Source organism: Oncorhynchus keta, chromosome 26, assembly GCF_023373465.1.
Source record: "Oncorhynchus keta strain PuntledgeMale-10-30-2019 chromosome 26, Oket_V2, whole genome shotgun sequence".
NCBI lineage: Eukaryota > Metazoa > Chordata > Actinopteri > Salmoniformes > Salmonidae > Oncorhynchus > Oncorhynchus keta.
Window position 1 is genome coordinate 26,430,285 of NC_068446.1, and position 24,388 is coordinate 26,454,672.

The following is a 24,388-nucleotide window of genomic DNA, read 5'->3' on the forward strand; positions in this document are numbered from 1 at the left end:
TGCATCCATTCATTTCTGCTGCATAACACCAAAAGTTGTTTTTCTCTGTTGTCAGCTTCTATTCATGATGCAATTCAAGTTTATTTAAATGATCACGAGAAACATCCTTCCCACTGGAAACAGACGTCATATCAATGTCAAGGTTTTAATTTATATTTGGTTGAGTTGAATCAACAAAAAATGTCAATATGTCATTGGATTTAGGTTAAAAGTTGGGTTGATTCAACGTCATCACATTTAATTATTTTGTTGAAATGGTGTGGAAACAACATTGATTTAACCTGTTTTTCGCAATGGGATATCATGCTTAAGTGCATTGCAGCAGTAACAAGCACCTTTCAAACCAAAAGCAAACGGAACTCGGGTTCATTTCACACATTCTGCTGCACAGAGTGTTCTATTCCGTCAGACTGGTTCTTGTGGTTGACCAATATTCGAACACATGCACATCTCACACGTCATGTTCAATAAATAGTTGGATACCAAGAACTTTGTTTGCATGTCATTGCAAAAACAGAAAATGCTGGATTATTCCCAGCAAAGTATTAAGGATGATAATCCAGAGCTATTCATAATATACAGTCTGCTATTCCATTTGATGGAATTATTTGTCAAGATAATATCATGACATTCTAGCTAGGTCTGTTAGGGTAATGACTTTAGTCATGACTGATTGGTTTGTAAGCAGAATGGTGAGAATGTAATAATCTGCTCTAACCTGAAAACAATAGTGTGCCAATGTCTGCCACTCTACTACAAAACAATGCCTGTTAGATGCTCTTCATTACATTTAGCGTATTTATTCTGATTTAGCTTGTCATGTTAATGAAATTGTGGCCAGTGAATCTGGTGTAACATTGGAAACAGCTGGTGACAGAGAGACCAAACAGAGGTATATCCTAGTGTAGCCTCTGTCATTTTCACACCTGTCCTGGATTAGTTGTAGTCCTGACCGGAACATGCAGACTGAGAGAGCTGCACTACCAGCCACACATTCCCTTCCTTTCTGACCAGAGTTGGGTAGATGACTTTCTAAATGTCATCTGTACATATACTAGTTACTTGTCCTAAATTGTAATCAGTAATATCATTTTTTGGATTACCCAATCTCAGTAACGTAATCTGATTACTTTTAAGTTACTTTTAGATTACTTTCCTCTTAAGAGACATTAGAAGAAGACAAAAAGGATCAAACAAACACAGTTGGTGTGTCATCGTAGTGGTCTCTGACTTGGTAAACAAACTTAAACCTGCACCCTTTTTTTTCAAGGCTGAATTGAAGTAATTGAGGAAATGTAAAAGTAATCCAATAAGTAATCATCTAGTTTTTCAAAAACATTGTACAACTGGCGACCGAAGTCAGTGTGCATGGGCCCGGCCCGCCACAAGGAGTCGCTAGAGGGCGATGGGACACAGACATCCCAACTGGCCAAACCCAGATGATGCTGGGCAGGCTCATGTGTCTCCCAGTTGCAGCCCAGCTGTGACACAGCCTGGGATTGAACACAGGTCTGTAGTGACACTGCTAGCTCTGTGATTCTGTGTCTTAGACCGCTACGCCACTCGGGAGTCACCTGGAATGATACTTCTAACAGTTGATTTGTTGTTGTGTGATCCATCAGAATTTGGATTTTAAACAGTACACTTTCTTCACCAACTTTTAGGCTTCAGGGCCTGGTCTATCAGTGTAGAACCCAGTAGTCTGGGAGATCTCCACTAAAGCCCTTTGCCCTCCTTACCGTTCCTCCATGATGGATGACCTCTCATGCTCCACTGTCCCCCAGGATAAGGCTGCTAACCTCAGTCCATCCCCTCAGCCCCTCACTGCAAAGACACCGAATTACCAACAAACATTTGATGGATGAGCGCCAATTGAACTGAATGAACAGGGCAACTGTGAGGCTTAACCTTCTATAATGTATATGTGCATTCGTGCAGATTGTGTGCACGCACACACTCACACACATGCACAAACCCACACATGTATGCACTGCTTAAGACTCCACAGAGATGAAAGGGGGGGTAGACTGACGATGAAGATAGATATGGAATCAACACATCTACATACTGTACAGGCTATGCGTTTGTGTGTTTCTGTGTCTCTGTGTGTGGTGCATTCCTGCAGCGTGGTGATGAAAGTCTTGGGGCTGGAGGACAGGGCTCAGGTCAGAGGGAGCTGGGCTGGGTGTAGTGGGGGCTACAGACCTTTGGGTCTGGCTCTCCGGGCGGCGCTCTGCTCTGCCTCTATCTGGCAGAGAGAGGTCCTGGAATAGCTCTGTGCTGCTGGCCTGGCAGAGAGAGGTCCTGAAATAGCTCTGTGCTGCTGGCCTGGCAGAGAGAGGCAGCTCGATCCCCACCTCTCCCTGACTGGAGGAATCCCTGCTATTAATGGAGCGTTATTAGAGAGCACCATATCAGCATTAGAAAGTGTGAATCCATTATGGGCAACTGCAAGCTAAATCCTATTCAATCTTTCTTACAGAAAACTGAATCCCTATAAGCTAATGAAGCTGAGCCAACATGAACTACAGTTGAAGTCTGAAGTTTACATACACCTTAGCCAACTAGATTTCAACTCAGTTTTTCACAATCCCTGACATTTAATCCTAGTAAAAATTCCCTGTTTTAGGGAATTAGTTAGGATTAAGAATGTGAAATGTCAGAATAATAATAGAGAGAATGATTTAATTCAGCTTTTGTTTCTTTCATCACATTCCCAGTGGGCCAGAAGTTTACATACACTCAATTAGTAGTTGGTAGCATTGCCTTTAAATTGTTTAACTTGGGTCAAACATTTTGGGTAGCCTTCCACAAGCTTCCCACAATAAGTTGGCTGAATTTTGGCCCATTCCTCCTGACAGAGCTTGTGTAACTGAGTCAGGTTTGTAGGCCTCCTTGCTCACACACGCTTTTTCAGTTCTGCCCACAAATTCTCTATGGGATTGAGGTCAGGGCTTTTTGATGGCCACTCCAATACCTTGACTTTGTTGTCCTGCGACGAGCAATCCCGCCTCCGGGATCGTAATTATAGCCTCAAGCTCATTACCATAACGCAACGTTAACTATTCATGAAAATCAAATCAAATCAAATCAAATCAAATCAAATCAAATTTATTTATATAGCCCTTCGTAAATGAAATGAAATAAAACCCCAAACAGCAAACAATGCAGGTGTAAAAGCACGGTTGGCTCCCTAGAAAGGCAAAACCTAGCCTAGAGAGGAACCGGGCTTAGCCTTTTGGCTTAACAGAACACTGTCATCTAAATGACCAGATTTTCAAAAAAACTGCTTTTTCATGTCAGGTAGTCCATAGCTAAACAAGCATTTGGGGACAGCAAGGAGTCCTCATGTAGGTAGTCCTGGGACATGGTATTGATAGCTAGATTCATAGCATTAAGCCTAGCATTCAGCATAAATACTGGAGGCTGAGACATTTTCCGACAAAAACAAGAAGAGCATTCAAATAAAATAATTTACCTTTGAAGAACTTGACTCAGCCCCGATGTTTTATATTGGCAATGAGTCATCTCAGAGACTAGCTAAACAAGCATTTGTGTAAGAGTATTGATAGCTAGCATAGCATTAAGCCTAGCATTCAGCAGGCAACATTTTCACAAAAACAAGAAGAGCATTCAAATAAAATAATTTACCTTTGAAGAACTTCGGATGTTTTCAATGAGGAGACTCTCAGTTAGATAGCAAATGTTCAGTTTTTCCAAAAAGATTATTTGTGTAGGAGAAATCGTTCCGTTTTGTTCATCACGAAAATTCAGTCATTACAACAGCAAACTTTTTTTCCAAATTAACTCCATAATATCGACAGAAACATGGCAAACGTTGTTTAGAATCAACCCTCAAGGTGTTTTTCACATATCTATTCGATGATATATAATTCGTGGAAGTTTGGTTTCTCCTCTGAACCACATGGAAAAATGCATGCAGCTGGAGATTACGCAATAATTTCGACGGAGGACACCAAGCGGACACCTGGTAAATGTAGTCTTTTATGGTCAATCTTCCAATGATATGCCTACAAATACGTCACAATGCTGCAGACACCTTGGGGAAACGACAGAAAGTGTAGGCTCATTCCTTGCGCATTCACAGCCATATAAGGAGACATTGGAACACAGCGCCTCCAAAATCTGGGGCATTTCCTGTTTGAAATTTAATCTTGGATTCGCCTGTAGCATCAGTTCTGTGGCACTCACAGATAATATCTTTGCAGTTTTGGAAACGTAAGAGTGTTTTCTTTCCAAAGCGGTCAATTAAATGCATAGTCGAGCATCTTTTCGTGACAAAATATCTTGTTTAAAACGGGAACGTCTTTCATCCAAAAAATGTAATAGCGCCCCCTAATGCATAACTGGTTTAAGCCATTTTGCCACAACTTTGGAAGTATGCTTGGGGTCATTGTCCATTTGGAAGACCCATTTGCGACCAAGCTTTAACTTCCTGACTGATGTCTTGAGATGTTGCCTCAATATATCCACATAATCTTCCATCCTCATGATGCCATCTATTTTTGAAGTGCACCTTCCCTCCTGCAGCAAAGCACCCCCACAACATGATGCTGCCACCCCTTGCTTCATGGTTGGAATGGTGTTCTTAGGCTTGCAAGCCACCCCCTTTTTCCTCCAAACATAATGTTGGTCATTATGGCCAAACAATTATATTTTTGTTTCATCACACCAGAGGACATTTCTCCAAAAAGTACGATCTTTGTCCCCATGGGCAGTTGCAAACCGTAGTCTGGCTTTTATTATGGTGGTTTTGGAGCAGTGGCTTCTTCCTTGCTGAGTGGCCTTTCAGGTTATGTCGATATAGAACTCGTTTTACTGTGGACATAGATACTTTTGTACCTGTTTCCTCCAGCATCTTCACAAAGTCCTTTGCTGTTGTTCTGGGATTGATTTGCACTTTTCGCACCAAAGTACGTTCATCTCTAGGAGACTGGTATGATGGCTGCGTGGTCCCATGGTGTTTATACTTGCATACTATTGTTTGTACAGATTAACATGGTACCTTCAGGCGTTTAAAGATTTCTCCCAACGATGAACCAGACTTGTGGAGGTTTACCATTTTTTTTCTGAAGTCTTGGCTGATTTCTTTTGATTTTCCCATGATGTCAAGCAAAGAGGCACTGAGTTTGAAGATATGCATTGAAATACATCCGCAGGTACACCTCCAATTGACTGAAATTATGTCAATTAGCCTATCCAAATCTTCTAAATCCATGACATCATTTTTGGGAATTTTCCAAGCTGTTTAAAGGCACACTCAACTTAGTGTAACTTCTGACCCACTGGAATTGTGATACAGTTAAATAAGTTAAATAATGTGTCTACCAACAATTGTTGGAAAAATGACTTGTGTCATGCACAAAGTAGATGTCCTAACCGACTTGCCCAAACTATAGTTTGTTAACAAGAAATTTGTGGAGTGGTTGAAAAATGAGTTTTAATGACTCCAACCTAAGTGTATGTAAACTTCCAACTTCAACTGTATGTGACCTGGCCTGGATAGGACATTCGGTGGTTTTGGCCAAGCTCCAGGTCCAGCCATGGTGTCATAGAAATCAGATGTTAAGATAACCTCTTGAGTTGAACCATTGGCATAAATTAATACACTTTTTTTCTGCCTTTACGTGTTTCATAACAAGTCGGAATCGGATTTCACCTTCGAGATTCAAGGTTTTTGTAGCATTTGTGAATTTGATCAAACGTGGGTAAGTTATATACTTGTCAGACCACGCAGAGTTGCACTTCGACCTACTATAACATGCTGACCACACCACTCGCCTTCACGTGCGCAAGCGTTACAAAAGGAATGTACACATACATTTTATTCAATCATTGCACTCCGAACGTCTGCGTAGCTAGGCGCTAAAATAGAACTCAGTTTTATTTGTGATGCGTGACGCGCTGTAAGTCCGGCCTCTCCCATCTCCTCATTGGTTTTTAGGAGTATATACCCAAGTGGGTGATTGAAAGATGAACTGAGGTCCACACTCCAATCCAGTTGGTGGTGGTAATGCACCTTTAAATTGGTTGCCAACTGCCATATAAAGTCCAAAGAAGAAGCCTGAAGGAGGAGAGATGACCATAAACAAACTTGGTTTAACCTTTTATCCGTGTATTAATTGTCGGAGTAGAGGACCTTGTTTATTTCAGGGAAAATACCAACCCAATGTTTATATCCCAGGACAAATTAGCTAGCAACAGCAAGCTAGCTAGCTAAATTGCCTTAAATGTTTAATGCTTTTGGACCTGTTCCCAAATTAATATAGCTGGTTCAGAGTTTGTTTTGATATTTCAACATGCGTGTCCTGATCGTGTCTGGTGCGGGTGGACAAAATCAACATGCCCGCGATGGCGCACTTGGATGTGCACGCACACAAAACCAGCATTCTGTCTCTCCTTGTGGTGTGGGTTCTGCCTCACTGGTTATTTGGTATTCAGTGAGAGATGTATTTATTATCCAGCAGCGCCTGGCAGTGATTGGCTCCAGCTTGTGGGGCTTGGCAGCAGCCGTTGCCAATCAAATCACAGTAATCCGGTGAAGGGCCAGAGGGCAATGAGCAGCGGCAGCCTGCCCAGCCCAGTCCTGCCCTGCCCAGCCTAGCCCAGCTTAGCTCAAGAGGCACTAAGTGGCAAAAACAACACAGACATGCACTGTTTGGCAAATCAATGCAGAATCACCAGCACAGTACTGGAAATATACTGTAGAAAATCCCTTCGTTTGAGAAGGGAATTTTCCCTGATAGGTTCGTCCTACAAGATTCAACTTCCTTTATCAATATTCATATCAATACTGCAAGGGCACTGTCTCATAGTGCAGTGTTTCCTAACTCCAGTCCTCTTGTACCAACAGCAGAATCAGGGTATGATCGGGTGTGCTTGTCTATTGCTACAACAAACATGTGCTGTTGGGGGTACTGGACTGGAGTTGGAAATTAAACACTGTCATAGTTGGTGAGAAAATAATGATATTGTTCACAGATTGATGGTTTGGCTAGGCATGACTATGACTGAAATGAAACATGTGCTTACTCACCACACTATCTCAGAAACAGCTTGGCTAAGTACCTCGACAAACACTTTGAACAGTTTGAGGAAAACAAATCAGAGTCTTTCATGCAATCTCACACGATCTCAAAGAGAGCAAAGAGAGACTGGCACATCATGGTCAGGTTGACTGTTATATGTTTATTAAATGTCCATGCGAGTCTACAGACAAAGGCTCCATCCATTTAAGATAAAGGGCCAGTCTAGTATATCAGTTCTGTCGCCACTCAAATGGCTCTGAACATTTACAGCATTTTAAAGGGGTTGCAAAGCAAGATCACATCATATCATAACATCGACATTGAAATAAGTATAGAAGCAGTGTAGAAGGAGTGATGAGGTACATTATGTACCACTGAACCTGGAATTCAGAACAACAGGGGAGTCACAGGGTACATGGTTGTCCAGTATAGCAGAATATTGGACAATCTGTCTCCCAGTAACAGCTCAAAGCCACATGGATAGACATGGATTTCATGGGGTCGCACCTAAAAATTATAAACTGGGTGGTTCGAGCCCTGAATGCTGATTGTCTGAGAGCCGTGGTATACCACGGGTATGACAAAACATTTCATTTTACTGCTCTAATTACGTTGTTAACCAGTTTATAATAGCAATAAGGCACCTCAGGGGTTTGTGGTATATGGCCAATATACCACAGCTACAGGCAGTATCTAGGTACCGCGTTGTGTCGGCCCTTAGCCATGGTATATTGGTCATATACCATAAGGACACTTATTGCTTAAGTATACTATGGTATAAATACTATAGTATTCACTGTAGTGTTTTTGCAGACTTTGTAGTATTCATTGTAGTATTTGCTGTAGTATTTACAGTAAACTATAGTATAGTAAAATAACTGTAGCATATACTGTAGTAATTAATGTAGTTTTTTGCAGACTGTACAATACTGTAGTATTTACTGTAGTGTTTTTGCAGACATTACTAGGATTAGTATTTACTGTAGTGTTTTTGTTGAATTATCTTTAACATAGAAGTGGAAGCTTTCTCCTTCAGGAAACATACTGGAGAAATACTAAAAGAGCACATTTTCCATAACCTGTAGGTAGGTAGGACTGGGGTCTGAATGGATAGTAAGGAACAATAACCTGTAGGTAGGTAGGACTGGGGTCTGAATGGATAGTAAGGAACAATAACCTGTAGCTTACACAATATACTGTATGGTCTATAAATAGAATGTCGGTTTCTCATTTATGGGTGGCAAAAATTGTGATATGATGGAGGGGAATTTGCAGATATGGGGGAGGGGAATGGGCAGGGTATATGCAAATAAGATACTGTAGTATTTACTATAGTTTAAAAAGGGTTAGTGTTTTTGCGGACATTAACGTAGTATTTATTAGTGTTTTTTACTGTAGTATCGACTTTAGTATTTTACAGTGTACTACAACATTCTATAGTAAGTACTACACATGATCGAGGGATACTACAGTGTGTAGTAGTGATGGGGGACAAAATTGATATTGTTACATATCGGGATATTATTTTTGATGATACATATAGTATCGTTTTTGACAATATTGCAGTATTATGTATGCGCTAGTTGGCTGTACCTGCACCAAAACTCCAGTGTTTTTCCTTCATAACTTGTTCTCCATCTTTTTAAATTAGGGAGCCAATTTGTATTCAGCACTTTTATTTCCATGACTGATGAAACTCATTTTCTCATGGCTCTCTTGTCCATCTGCAGCAGATATATGGTAAGCAATATGTTTGGAACATCCAATTGCAATAAAATCACAGTATCGAATCGCAATACATATAGAGTCGTGAGAATCGTAAAAATCGCAATACATATCACATCGGCTAACGTGATAATATCTAGTGTGTAGTATAGTATTCTACAGTATAATATAGAATTCTATAGTGTACTATTCTATAGTGAACTGTTGTATTTTTTCATGTGGGGTCTTTATTGAGTTGTAGGCAATTTGTTTATGCAGCTATTATTTCCTTACTAGGCTAGGTTAAACACACTTGCTTATCGGTAAACCTAAAATTTCATGCAGGGTGGAGGTGTTTGCAGCATCCCTTTAAAGTGAGCAACGTCTGTAATAAAACATGTAACATAGATGAATCAGCATTGTGTGCGACTTCAAATATATACATGTATACACTTGCCCTAATTATAGAGGTGATCTCGATGCAATGGATGCAGGTTAACTAGGATGTCAGTGTGTGGGAACATATTTTCGGGCTTGAGCCAATCAAAACACACGAGCAAAATAATATGGTGAAGTTTATATTTCCACAGCAACAACTCCAATTAAGCCCTTGTCATCCTATCCTTATACAGTACAAACTGTATATTTACATAAATATGTGTATTTACATTTGTCTAGTAGGTCAGTTCTAGTACCGTACAAGCCATTATTACAAGTTTTAAAATGAAAGAAGATGATAGGTAAAGAAACACAGACAGTGCCGTGAAAAAGTATTTTCCCCCTTTCTATTTGTCTCTACTTTTGCATCATTTTTATAATGAATTATCAAATCTTCAACTAAAACGTAATATTAGATCAAGGGAACCTGAGTGAACAAATAACACAACAATTACATGGATCATTGTCTTACTGAATGACCCAGCTGCACTTCAGCTTCAGATCGCAGATGGATAGCCTGACGTTCTCCTGTAGAATTCTCTGATACAGAGCAGAATTCATTGTTCCTTCTATTAAGGAGGCAGCAAAGCATCCCCAAACCATCACACTACCACCTCTATGCTTGACCGTTGGTACGTGGTTCTAATTGTGGAATGCAGTGTTTGGTTTTTGCCAGGCATAATGGGAACCGTGTCATCCAAAAAGTTATACTTTTAAATCATCTATCCATAGAACATTATTCCAAGAGTCTTGATATTCATCCAGTTGCTTCCAGGTTGTAACGATCGTCATACTGGGTAGACCAAGGCGCAGCGTGATTTGGGTTCATCATATTTATTTTAAATGTGAACCAGCAACAAAACAATAAAGAGAAACAAACGAACGTACAGCCTTGTAGGGCTCAAAAGCAACAATACAAAAACAAGATCCCACAAACAACAGGTGGGAAAAAGGCTGCCTAAATATGATCCCCAATCAGAGACAACGATAGACAGCTGCCTCTGATTGGGAACCATACCAGGCCAACATAGAAATACAAAAACTAGACTACACATAGAAATAATAAACTAGAACACCCCCCAGTCACGCCCTGACCTACTCCACCATAGAAAATAAAGACTTTCTATGGTCGGGACATGACACAGGTGCTTTTTACTTGAGTCAACATTTTGGACGACATGGGTCCCATTTTGCCTGGCAAAAACCAAAAACCAAACACTGCATTCCACAGTTAGAACCTCATACCAATGGTCAAGCATAGAGGTGGTAGTGTGATGGTTTGGGGATGCTTTGCTGCCTCAGGACTTGGACGACATGCCTTATTAGAAGGAACAATGAATTCTGCTCAGTATCAGAGAATTCTACAGGAGAATGTCAGGCTATCCATCTGCGAGCTGAAGCTGAAGTGCAGCTGGGTCATTCAGTAAGACAATGATCCAAAACACATAATCAAGTCTACATGAAATGGCTAAAATGCAACAAATATGAAGTTTTGGAATGGCCTAGTCAAAGTCCAGAGCTAATCCCTATTGAGATGTTGTGGCAGGACTTGAACCGAGCAGTTCATGCTTGAAAACTCACAAATATCGCTGCGTTAAAGCAGTTCTGCATGCAAAAGTGGGCTAACATTCCTCCACAGCGATGTGAGAGTCTGACCAACAACTACAGGAAGCATCTGGTTGCAGTCATTGCAGCTAAAGGTGGCAGAACTAGTTATTGAGTGTAAGGGGGCAATTACCTTTGAGTGTAAGGGGGAATTGGGTGTTGCATAACTTTGTTAATTAAATAAATAAAATAAGTATAAATGTTTTTGTTATTTGTAAACTCAGGTTCCCTTTATCTAACATTAGCTTTTGGTTGAAGATCTGATAACATTCAGTATCAAAAATATGCAAAAATAGAGAAAATCAGAAAAGGGCAAATACTTTTTCACGAAACATGTAGAGACGTAAATATAGGTAAATAAACACACACAAACAAATACCCACACATGAATACACAATATAAGTCCCACATGGGACGATATAAACATGTATAGTATGCTCTGTGACTATTAACAGGTGGCATAATCAAATGCAAACTAAGTAACAAATGGAGAGACCCCAGAGAACATGACGGTTGACTTTGCGTGTAGAGAGGTGAGGAGAAATGATGTCTTTTTAGGCCCTGATTACATTCTTCAGTTCAGCACTGTTTGTGAACTTTACTGTTCCTAAATCTAAGGACCGCAGGAGAACCACCAGAACCATGGTTGTCCCTACTAGAGAGCAGTGGGATGTGTAGCTGGCCACATCTGATGGTCAACAGACCAGGCAGTCCAGAGAACCAGAGAGGAGGAGGCAGTGAGGAAAAAGCAGTGGAGAAGGCAGCAGTGGAGAAGGCAGCAAGGGAGAGAGAGATTTTATGAGACACATCCTACATCGCACAAACACAGCCATGCAGCCCAGCTCCCATTAACAAACAGGGAGCAGCTGAGGGAAAGCAACAGGTTCGCTGGCGAGCTCCTCCTCTTGTCCTTTTTCTCATCCTCCTCTTCCTGCTTTTCCTTCTTGTGAATGCTCCCCACCTCTCATGTGTGCTCAGTCGGTGTGATTAGCGGAGGGGGTTTCAGAGTGGGTGCCATGGTAACGCCAGGGCAGACAGGAGGATGAGGGTGATGGTGATAGCTGGGTGGGGTGTTGGGGTGTGACCCGCAGCTCTCACAGCTACCTGTGGTGGGGGTTGGGCAGTGGGGACGTGCCATGGGGGCTCCCTGACTGCCGGGCTCTTCCCAAAAGGAACATGAGTGCTGGCCACGTCCACTCTCTCATCTGCAGAGGGAGACAGAGAGAGAAACCAGTTAGAGCTGCTACTGTCTAGACAAAGATGTAGAGAGGGTGAAAGAATGAGAAGATGTAGATAAAGACAGAGGGAGTGAGGTATCCTAAAACACAAAGACAGACACACACAGGCTTTTGTGCACACACACACATATACAAACACACAGCTCTGTTCCAGGAGATCTACAAAACCTTGCGCTTGCTACTGACCAGTGGCGGTCAGTGCCGTTTATGATGAAGTAGGATTTTATTTTTTATTTTTTCATCAGCATGGCCTTATTTGTCTTATTGCATTTTGGATGACTGTCATTCATATTCCATTCACCCAGTTCAATGTAACATAGATAGGTTTAGGGTACTACATGATACTCAAATTTCCCAATACCCAACATGAGGTTGCTACAACCTAGCCTACGAAAGAAAGTTTACAACGTAAGTGATATATAATATATAATAATATATGTGCACACAGGTCGAGAGAAAAATTTGAGATGACAGACAATGACACATTCAATACCGCCTTGCACACTCTTGCCTGTATCTAGCTTATCTAGGATGTAATCATTAGTCCAACAGTTGCCAACAAGAGTTTATATTGGACAAATTCTGGTATTTCTATCCCCGTTTTGTTTGCTTACGTTTAAGAAATGTTTTTCAACAGAATTGGTGAAATTAATACACCCACAGATCATGCATAAACACAGTTCACTTTCATAGCAGCCACAGTGTATTCATTCTAGCCTCTATGCACTCTCCTCCTCTCACCTTTTCCCTTCGTTTGTGGACTTCAATGAACAACACATCTGCTGTATGTGACCAGGCGGAAAAACGTTTCAAGCAAAACCATGACATAACCGCTACACCCAGCCTACATCATTAGCTATATTAGCTAAAGTAACGACCTAGTCAACATAGCTAATAGAATTAATGTGTTAGTAAACCCGCTACAATCATGCAGAAACGTTACAGTGTATAGTCAGTAAGCAGTCAGACCGGTGGCAATAAATTTAAAAAACCAAAAGCTTACCTTGACATGGAAGAGTTCCAGTGTTGCGTTGTATATTCATAGCCAACTAGCTAACATAGCATCCCTCTGTTTGAGCCAGGTGTTTGAGTAACTAAACTAGCTAGCTGCATTTGCTAGCTAAGGAAATGAAACTGAAAGTGAAAACATTTTATGAAATCTCTCTCTTTCTCTCTCCCTTGCTTCTCCTTCATTTTTGAAAAAATGTATTTGAACTGTTCAACCATTGTCTTTCTCTGTCTGAGTCAACTACTCACCACATTGTATGCACTGCAGTGCTAGCTAACTGTAGCTTATGCTTTAAGAACTAGATTCATTGTCTGATTCTTTGATTGGGTGGACAACATGTCAGTTCATGCTGCAAGAGCTCTGATAGGTTGGAGGACGTCCTCTGGAAGTGTTCATAATTACTGTGTAAGTCTATGGAAGGGGGAAATGAGCCTCCAAGGATTTGTATTGAAGTCAACGTACCAAGAGGAGGACAGAAGCTAGCTGTGCTCCCCTACAGCGTGCTGTTGAGGCTACTATAGACCTTCATTGCAAAACAGTGTTTTAATCAATTATTTGGTGACATGAGAATATATTTAGTATAGTTTAATCTAGAAAGTGTAACAGTTTTCTAGGTGTGGTGAAGGAGAGTCGGATCAAAATGCAGCGTGTAGATTGCGATCCATGTTTAATGGAAAAAACACACGTAAACACGAATCAATACAAAACACTACAAAAACAATAAACGTAACGAAAACCGAAAACAGCCTATACTTGTTTCAACTAACACAGAACAAGGACATCAGGACACTAAGGACAATCACCCACGACAAACTCAAAGAATATGGCTGCCTAAATATGGTTCCCAATCAGAGACAACGATAAACACCTGCCTCTGATTGAGAACCACTCCAGACAGCCATAGACTTTGCTAGATCACCCCACTAGCTACAATCCCAATATATACACACCAAAACCCCCAGACAAAACACACCACAATACAAAAACCCCATGCCACACCCTGGCCTGACCCAATACATGAAGATAAACACAAAATACTTCGACCAGGGCGTGACAGAAAGGGTAACTTTTTCAATGTTTTCCCATTTTTATTTGTATGAAATTCACTGAGGAGGATGGTCCTCCCCTTCCTCCTCTAAGGATCCTCCATTGCTACTGACAGGTAACACACACAAAACAGGAAGACAAAACATGAATGTATACAGTAAATACGTGAAAACAACTCTGTCACAGAATAACTTCAAATGTGTTGTACATCATTTCTACCAGCATGTCATATGTGCAACCAAAGGGAAAAAAAATCTAGACCACCTTTAATCTGACCATAATTCTATCCTCCTGATTCCTTCTTCCAAGCAAAAACTAAAGCAGGAAGTACCAGTGACTCGCTCGATGCGGAAGTGGTCAGATGCTATGCTACAGGACTGTTTAGCTAGCACAGACTGGAATATGTTTCGGCATTTATCCAAGGGCATTGAGGAGTATACCACCTCAGTCATCGGCTTCATCAATAAGTGCATCTACGACGTCGTCCCCACAGTGACCGTACGTACATATCTCAACCAGAAGTCATGGATTTGTTTTATTGTTTATTATTTATTTATTTTCTCCCCAATTTCATGGTATACAACTGGTAGTTATAGTCTTGTCCCATCGCTGAAACTCCTGTACGGACTCTTGAGAGAATATCGAGAGCCGTACGTCCTCGGAAACACAACCCAGCCGAGCAACACTGCTTCAAGACACAATGCCGCTTAACCCAGAAGCCAGCCTTTTATGCTCGCTTCGAGGCAAGCAACACTGAATCATGCACAAGAACGCTCTCGGTAGCGGATTTGAGCAAGAACTTTAAACAGGTAAACATTCACAAAGCCACAGGGCCAGATGGATTACCAGGAAGTGTACTCAAAGCATGTGCGGACCAACTGGCAAGTGTCTTCACTGACATTTTCAACCTCTCCCTGACCGAGTCTGCAATACCTACATATTTCAAGCAGACGACTATAGTCCCTGTGCCCAAGAAAGTGAAGGTAACCTGCCTAAATTACTACCCCCGTAGCACTCACATCTGTAGCCATGAAGTGCTTTGAATCTCACATCAACAGCATCCTGCCCTAGATCCACTCCAATTTGCATACCTCTCCAACAGATCCACTCTACATCTATCAATCGCACTCCACATCTATGTAAGAATGCTGTTCATTGACTACGGCTCAGCGTTTAACACCATAGTACCCACTAAGCTCATCACTATGCTAAGGACCCTGGGACTAAACACCTCCCTCTGCAACTGGATCCTGGACTTCCTGACGGGCCGCCCCCAAGTGGCAAGGGTAGGCAACAACACATCTGCCACGCTGATCCTCAACACTGGGACCCCTCAGGGGTGTGTACTTAGTCCCCTCCTGTACTCCCTGTTCACCCACGACTGCATGGCCAAACATGACTCCAACGGCATCATTAAAATCAAATCAAATGTATTTGTCACATACACATGGTTAGCAGATGTTAATGCGAGTGTAGCAAAATGCTTGTGCTTCTAGTTCTGACAATGCAGTAATAACCAACAAGTAATCTAACCTAACAATTCCAAAACTACTACCTTATACACACAAGTGTATAGGAATAAAGAATATGTACATAAAGATATGAATGAGTGATGGTACAGAACGGCATAGGCAAGATGCAGTAGATGGTGTGTGTGTGTGTGTATACATATGAGATGAGTAATGTAGGGTATGTAAACAAAGTGGCATAGTTTAAAGTGGCTAGTGATACATGTATTACATAAAGATGCAGTAGATGATATAGAGTACAGAATATACATATACATATGAAATGAATAATGTAGGGTATGTACACATTATATTAAGTAGCGTTGTTTAAAGTGGCTAGTGATATATTTTACAACTATTTTCATCAATCAATTCCCATTATTAAAGTGGCTGGAGTTGAGTCAGTGTGTTGGCAGCAGCCACTCAATGTTAGTGGTGGCTGTTTAACAGTCTGATGACCTTGAGATAGAAGCTGTTTTTCAGTCTCTCAGTCCTTGCTTTCATGCACCTGTACTGACCTCGCCTTCTGGATGATAGCGGGGTGAACAGGCAGTGGCTCGGGTGGTTGTTGTCCTTGAAGATCTTTATGGCCTTCCTATGACATCAGGTGGTGAAGGTGTCCTGGAGGGCAGGTAGTTTGCCCCCGGTGATGCGTTGTGCAGACCTCACTACCCTCTGGAGAGCCTTACGGTTGTGGGTGGAGCAGTTGCCGTACCAGGCAGTGATACAGCCCGAAAGAATGCTTTCGATTGTGCATCTGTAGAAGTTTGTGAGTGCTTTTGGTGAATTTCTTCAGCCTCATGAGGTTGAAGAGGTGCTGCTGCGCCTTCTTCACGATGCTGTCTGTGTGGGTGGACCAATTCAGTTTGTCTGTGATGTGTACACCGAGGAACTTAAAACGTACTACCCTCTCCACTACTGTCCCATCGATGTGGATAGGGGGGTGCTCCCTCTGCTGTTTCCTGAAGTCCACAATCATCTCCTTAGTTTTGTTGACGTTGAGTGTGAGGTTATTTTCCTGACACCACACTTCGAGGGCCCTCACCTCCTCCCTGTAGGCCGTCTCGTCGTTGTTGGTAATCAAGCCTACCACTGTAGTGTCGTCCGCAAACTTGATGATTGAGTTGGAGGCGTGCATGGCCACGCAGTCGTGGGTGAACAGGGAGTACAGGAGAGAGCTCAGCACGCACCTTTGTGGGGCCCCACCCCCAGTCAGCGGGGTGGAGATGTTGTTACCTACCCTCACCACCTGGGGGCGGCCCGTCAGGAAGTCCAGTACCCAGTTGCACAGGGCGGGGTCGAAACGCAGTGTCTCGAGCTTGATGACGAGTTTGGAGGGTACTATGGTGTTAAATGCTGAGCTGTAGTCGATGAACAGCATTCTCACATAGGTATTCCTCTTGTCCAGATATGGGTTAGGGCAGTGTGCAGTGTGGTTGAGATTGCATCGTCTGTGGACCTATTTGGGCGGTAAGCAAATTGGAGTGGGTCTAGGGTGTCAGGTAGGGTGGAGGTGATATGGTCCTTGACTAGTCTCTCAAAGCACTTCATGATGACGGAAGTGAGTGCTACAGGGCGGTAGTCGTTTAGCTCAGTTACCTTAGCTTTCTTGGGAACAGGAACAATGGTGGCCCTCTTGAAGCATGTGGGAACAGCAGACTGGGATAAAGATTGATTGAATATGTCCGTAAACACACCAGCCAGCTTGTCTGCTCATGCTCTGAGGGCGCGGCTGGGGATGCCGTCTGGGCCTGCAGCCTTGCGAGGGTTAACACATTTAAATATTTTTCTCACGTCGGCTGCAGTGAAGGAAAGTCCACATGTTTTGGTTGCGGGCCGTGTCAGTGGCACTGTATTGTCCTCAAAGCGGGCAAAAAAGTTATTTAGTCTGCCTGGGAGCAAGACATCCTGGTCCGTGACGGGGCTGGTTTTCTTTTTGTAATCCGTGATTGACTGTAGACCCTGCCACATACCTCTTGCGTCTGAGCCCTTGAATTGTGACTCTACTCTACTGACGCTTAGCTTGTTTGATTGCCTTGCGGAGGGAATAGCTACACTGTTTGTATTCGGTCATGTTTCCGGTCACCTTGCCTTGGTTAAAAGCAGTGGTTCGTGCTTTCAGTTTCAATCCACGGTTTCTGGTTTGGGAATATTTTAATCGTTGCTGTGGGAACGACATCTTCAATGCACGTTCTAATGAACTCGCTCACCGAATCAGCGTATTCGTCAATGTTGTTGTTGGATACAGTGCAGAACATATCCCAGTCCACGTGATGGAAGCAGTCTTGGAGCGTGGAATCAGATTGGTCGGACCAGCGTTGAACAGACTTGAGCACGGGAGCTTCTTGTTTTAGCTTCTGTCTGTAGGCAGGGAGCAACAAAATGGAGTCGTGGTCAGCTTTTCCGAAAGGAGGGCGGGGGAGGGCCTTATATGCGTCGTGGAAGTTAGAATAGAAATGATCCAAGGTTTTACCAGCCCTGGTTGCGCAATTGATATGCTGATACAATTTAGGGAGTCTTGTTTTCAGATTAGCCTTGTTAAAAACCCCAGCTACAATGAATGCATGCATGTGGTTTCCAGTTTGCAAAGAGTCAAATAAAGTGTGCTGATGGCACAACAGTGATAGGCCTGACAACCGACAACAATGAGACAGCCTATAGGGATGAGGTCAGACACCTGGCAGTGTGGTGCCAGAACAACAACCTCTCCCTCAGTGTGAGCAAGACAAAGGAGCTGATTGTGGATTACAGGAAAAGGCAGGCCAAACAGGCTCCCATTAACATCGACGGAGCTGTAGTGGAGTGGGTCGAGAGTTTCACGTTCTTCGGTGACCAAGACAGTCGTGAAGCATGACAACACCTTTTCCCCTTCAAGAGACTGAAAAGATTTGGCATGGGTCCCCAGATCCTCAAAAAGTTTTACAGCTGCACCATCAAGAGCATCCTGACCGGTTGCATCACTGCCTGGTATGGCAACTGCTCGGCATCTGACCATACGGCTCAGTACATCACTGAGGCCAAGCTTCCTGCCATCCAAGCCCTATATAATAGGCGGTGTCAGAGGAAAGCCCATAAAATTGACTCCAGTCACCCAAGTCATATGCTGTTTTCTCTGCTACCGCACGGCAAGCAGTACCGGAGCATCTAGGACCAAAGGTCTCCTTAACAGCTTCTACCCCCAGGCCATAAGACTGCTGAACAATTAATCAAATGGCCACTGGACTATTTATATTGACACCCCCCCCCATTTGTTTTTTTGTACACTGCTGCTACTCGCTGTTTATTATCTATGCAGTCACTTCACACCTACAGTTGAAGTCGGAAGTTTACATACACTTAGGATGGAGTCTTTAAAACCCTATTTCAACCACTCCACACATTTCTTATTCACAAACTATAGTTTTGGCAAGTCGGTTAGGACATCTACTTTATGCATGACACAAGTAATTTTTCCAACAATTGTTGATAGACACATTATTTAACTTATAATTCACTGTATCACAATTCCAGTGGGTCAGAAGTTACACTAAGTTGACTGTGCCTTTAAATAGCTTGGAAAATTCCAGAAAATGATGTCATGGCTTTAGAAGCTTCTGATAGGCTAATTGACATCATTTGAGTCAATTGGAGGTGTACCTGTGGATGTATTTCAAGGCATATCTTCAAACTCAGTGCCTCTTTGCTTCACATCATGGGAAAATCAAAAGAAATCAGCCAAGACCTCAGAAAACAAAGAAATTGGGAGAAATTTCCAAACGCCTGAAGGTGCCATGTTCATCTGTACAAACAATAGTACGCAAGTATAAACACCATGGGATCACACAGCCGTCATACCGCTCAGGAAGAAGGCGTGTTTTGTCTCCTAGAGATGAATGTACTTTCGTGTGAAAAGTGCAAATCAATCCCAGAACAACAGCAAAGGACCTTGTGAAGATGCTGGAGGAAACAGATACAAAAGTATCTATATCCACAGTAAAACGAGTCCTATATCAACATAACCTGAAAGGCCGCTCAGCAAGGAAGAAGCCACTACTCCAAAACCGCCATAAAAAAGCCAGACTACGGTTTGCAACTGCACATGGGGACAAAGATCGTACTTTTTGGAAGCCGAAGAACATCATCCCAACCGTACCGCACGGGGAGGGACTGCAGGAGGGACTGGTGCAATTCACCCAACTTATTGTGGGAAGCTTGTGGAAGGCTACCCAAAATGTTTGACCCAAGTCAAACAATTTAAAGGTAATGCTACCAAATACTAATTAAGTGTATGTAAACTTCTGACCCACTGGGAATGTGATGAAATAAATAAAAGCTGAAAAAATTAATTTTCGCTACTATTATTCTGACATTTCACATTCTTAAAATAAAGTGGTGATCCTAACTGATCTAAGACAGGGAATGTTTACTAAGATTAATTGTTGAAAAACTGAGTTCAAATGTATTTGGCTAGGGTGTATGTAAACTTCCGACTTCAACTGTACCTACATGTACAAATGACCTCGACTAGCCTGTACCCCCACACATTGACTCGGTACCGGTACCTCCTGTATATAGCCTCGTTATTGTTATTTTATTGTGTTACTTATTTTTTTTTTTTTTTACTTTATTTGGTAAATATTTTCTTAACAAACACTTCTTCAACTGCGCTGTTGGTTAAGGTATTCTAAGTAAGTATTTCACGGTGGTCTACACTTGTTGTATTCTGTGCATGTGAGAAATAAAGTTTCATTTGATTTGACTTAACTGGGTTTCATCCGTTCTTTGGGTTTTTCAGGGGAGGCTCAGCTATGAATCAATAACACGCTGGGGTGAGTAAATCACTGAGACAGGAGGGGGAATGATAGCGGTATGTAGTGAATGTAATGGCAGGTAACAACATAAACCTGATGTCACTAACAGCTGATGGCCTCATAGGATGAATTAAACACAGATTCACACACACACAAGCTCCTGTGTGTGTATGTATAGTAAGCAAGAACACACATACATACATACATACATACATACATAGTAATTAGATCAACATTTGCACACGCCTACTGCTTTTGGTCGAATGGCCGTCCACACTGTCATTACCTCCCCTCCGTATTTATTTGGACAGTTAAGCTAAAACATAAATAATTCTCTCTTTATCCGGCATTTTGGATTTGAGATCAAATGTTTCATGAGATGACGGTACAGAATTTCAACTATTATTTGAGGATATTTTCATACTGTATCTGTAGAAATGAATGCACTATATATATTTAGTCCTCCCATTTGATGAAGTCATAAATATTTGGACTAATTAACCTGTAGTTTAGTAGTAAAACCTGTAGTATTTGGTCCCATATTCCTAGCACACAATGACTACATCAAGCTTGTGACTCTACACACTTGTTGGATGCATTTGCAATTTGGTTTGGATGTGTTTCAGATTTATTTTGCCCAATAAGAACAGAAAGGTGAATCATGTTTTGTGTCATTTTGAAGTCACTTTGATTGTAAATAAGAATAGAATATGTTTAGCACTTCCACATTAATGTGGATGCTACCATTATTATGGATAATCATGAATTAATCATGAATAATGATGAGTGAGAAAGTTAGAGGCACAAAGATCATACCCCCCAAAACATGCTAACCTCCCGTTATTGGCAATACACTATATGTGAATTTGTCCAAATACTTATGACTTCTTCAAATGGGGGGACTAGATACATAAAGTGATTTCATTTCTTAAAGGTAAAACAGATATGAATGAAAATGCCATCCAATAAAAGGTGACATTCTGTTGTCACCTCATATAATATATATATAGTTTTATCTCAAATCCAAAATGCTGGAGTTGAGAGAGAAATTAAAACATTTTAGCTTCACTGTCCAAATAAATACAGAGGGGAGTGTACAGACACACACATGTGCGTGCGAGCATGAGGTAAGTTTTCTTCAGTGTGTAGATAGTTTATCTCCTTGTCCAGGCGAGACACTCAGTAGGAGCTGGCTGGCTTGGTTTGTCCTCAGGGAGAGTTGTTACGTGGTTCCAGCAGATACACAGCAGATGTCTGGAGAACACACTCCAGGTTCTCCTCTCCTGCTCAATGGCACTATGCGTGTGTGTTTGTATGTGTGTGAGAGAGAAAGAGTAGCGAGACAGTGAAAGAGGAGCGAGGGAGAGGCAGAGCGAGAGAATGTGTCCATGCGTGTCTGTCTGTCTGTGCGTGCCTGCCCTCCCACCCATCTGTGTGCACGCCTGTGCTGGTGTCTGCTGGCATGCATTTCACTCCTTGACAAAACCTCTCCCTGCTCCCAGGAGTGTTGGCTGAGCTATATTAGTGGATTAAGACAGTACAGGCCGAGGGGAGAAACAGACACACCTGCTGAGCCTGAAACTCAATTCCCCAGTTACAATGGCCATTGTGCTCACAGTACAATAGACAAAGGAGCACTTTATCTCCCAACGCAATGAGGTGAGCTGTTTATGCTCACTATAAAAAGAAACAGATTAATATCAGAGATTAACTAACCCCCCCTATTGACTATATCGACTTTGTTGCCAGGATATGAGCATCCCAATGTGTTTGCCAGGATGTTTACAGATGTATTGGTGAATGTGAATCTGTGCATGAGTCCACAACAGATGATTTAATAGCACCAGAATGTTTACTGTCCCTCTGCATCTGTCCTAGATTTCATACTATTGCAGTCACTGGCTGTGAGGAAACTTCTATTCTCTGGAGAGTCAGGCTCATTCTCATTCAATCTGGGGCACTGGGACTAGCAGCAGTGTGTGTGTGTGTGTGTGTGTGTGTGTGTGTGTGTGTGTGTGTGTGTGTGTGTGTGTGTGTGTGTGTGTGTGTGTGTGTGTGTGTGTGTGTGTGTGTGTGTGTGTGTGTGTGTGTGTGTGTGTGTGTGTGTGTGTGTGTGTGTGTGTGTGTGTGTGTGCGCGTTTAGAGGTCAGCGGTAATTGAGAGGGTTTAGGGAGGAGGACATGACAGAGAATAATGGTAGAGTAGTAGAGCTGGTGGTAACGGGGCACTAAGCCTTGTGCCTACCCTGTTTACATGCCCTGCAGCACTGCTGTCTCCTAGCAACAGCCTCAGAACATGTCACTGTTGATAGAGTGGAGACACACAGCCCTTTGGTGAGTGATGAGCAACACCCAGAGAGAGTCCCCATGCTAATGGAGCCTTTTTGACCTTTTCTCAGGAAGAGGTTAATGTGGCGGTGTGTGTGTGTGTGTGTTTTTGCATGTGTGTATGTTTGTGTGCCGTTGCCATTTCCAGGAATCTTCAGTACCAAGCTCCATAGGGATAATATCCGTAATTACTCTAAAATCGTCTGCCTACGTGGCCACGTCTGTGTCTATGTGCAAGTATATACAGTGACTGATATGTGGAGTGTGGCCCAGTTACAACAACAGGCTGATCCACTACATTGTGAAGTGGTAGTAGTGAGACAGTCAGGGACACTGTCAGGTTTGATGTTTGCATCCTGTATGGTGGCCAGACTGCATGTCTGATAGAGACGTAAGCTCCTACAGATCTGGTCTGAGGATAGTGAGTCCCTCAGCTCTGCCTGCTTTCAGCTTGGTCATGGTGGCAGTGGGTGAGGGGGGGACGTATGCGAGGGGTTTGCTATGGGGTCCTCCGGTGGCCCTCGAGCATAGTGACGTGAAATAAATCACCCAGCCGGGAGACATCGCCGTGACAACCCAGAGGAATTCGCCCTGCGAGCGGAGCTAGACAGGGTGAAATATGGAGGAGATCTCAGGGCCAGCTGCAGATGGCTGCCTCCCTGCGTGCCTCTTTGCCTCCCTCCCTGTCTGCCTACCTCCCTCCGTCTCTCCCTACCTGCCTCTCTGCCTGCCTCCCTCCGTCTCTCCCTACCTGCCTCTCTGCCTGGCTTCAGCAGAGCGCGTCGCTTAAACTTAAAAACATCACTGTTTTTGTTTGTCACAATATTCTCCTGACTGCTGAGCTCCTGTCATACCTACAGGCAATTCCTTGTGGTCTCTGGCTGAATGGAAATACACTGTGCTCTTTCCATGACATAGACTGACCAGGTGAAAGCTCTGATCCCTTCATGTCACTTGTTAAATCCACTACAATCAGCATAGATGAAGGGGAAGAGACAGGTTAAAGAAGGATTTTGGCACCTTGTAGAGTCCATGCCCTGACGAATTGAGGCTGTTCTGAGGGCAAAAGTGGGTGCAACTCAATATTAGGAAGGTGTTCCTAATTTTTTGTACACTCAGTGTATATTTTACAGTATTATAATCAGGTGGTGTCCCGTTTCATCTAGACTGCCCTTCAGTGGATACGGTAACAGTCATGTAACACACAGCTCTTTGACAAAGCAAGAATCCTAAGTATAGTAAACAGGGGAACACAATACTGCATTGTGCATCTGTGCGGCCAAAACAACAGCTTTGGCAGGGCAGGAATGTTGAACATGCTTTGATGCCGTTAAGACAAAGGAAAGACGTAGTGTGTGTGCAACTCTTAACCATCTGAGAGAGTGCATCATGCTTCAGTGTCATGCTATACCAAGGCCACAGCCACCATGGCGCACGGAACACAAGACAACGTTCCGTCTGTGGATGGGACATTATTAAGAAGTGAGGTCAGAAATGGGGAACTGAGACTGGGAAAAGGTACATACTCTGTCAGAAGTCTGGACCATGAAGTGACACAGTGCCTGGCCATTGGTCAAAGTAGCAAACTGTAACCATGCATTTAAAGAGGAAGAGAAAGAGGAAAACAGGAAGTGAGAAAGGGACCGAGAAGACAGATGGAGCTGGACAGAGTT

General features: G+C 42.7%; 1 protein-coding gene across 1 annotated transcript in view; it reads right to left on the reverse strand.

The window, feature by feature from the left end:
* Positions 1-7,189: 7,189 nt before the first annotated feature.
* The window catches only part of LOC118359157 (glypican-5-like), a 133,668-nt gene continuing 116,469 nt past the window's right edge, over positions 7,190-24,388 (reverse strand). Inside the window, exon 9 of the mRNA XM_035737470.2 lies at positions 7,190-12,001. Within this exon, the coding sequence (XP_035593363.1) occupies positions 11,799-12,001 (203 nt within the window). The 3' untranslated portion in view covers positions 7,190-11,798. The remainder of the gene's footprint in view (positions 12,002-24,388) is intronic.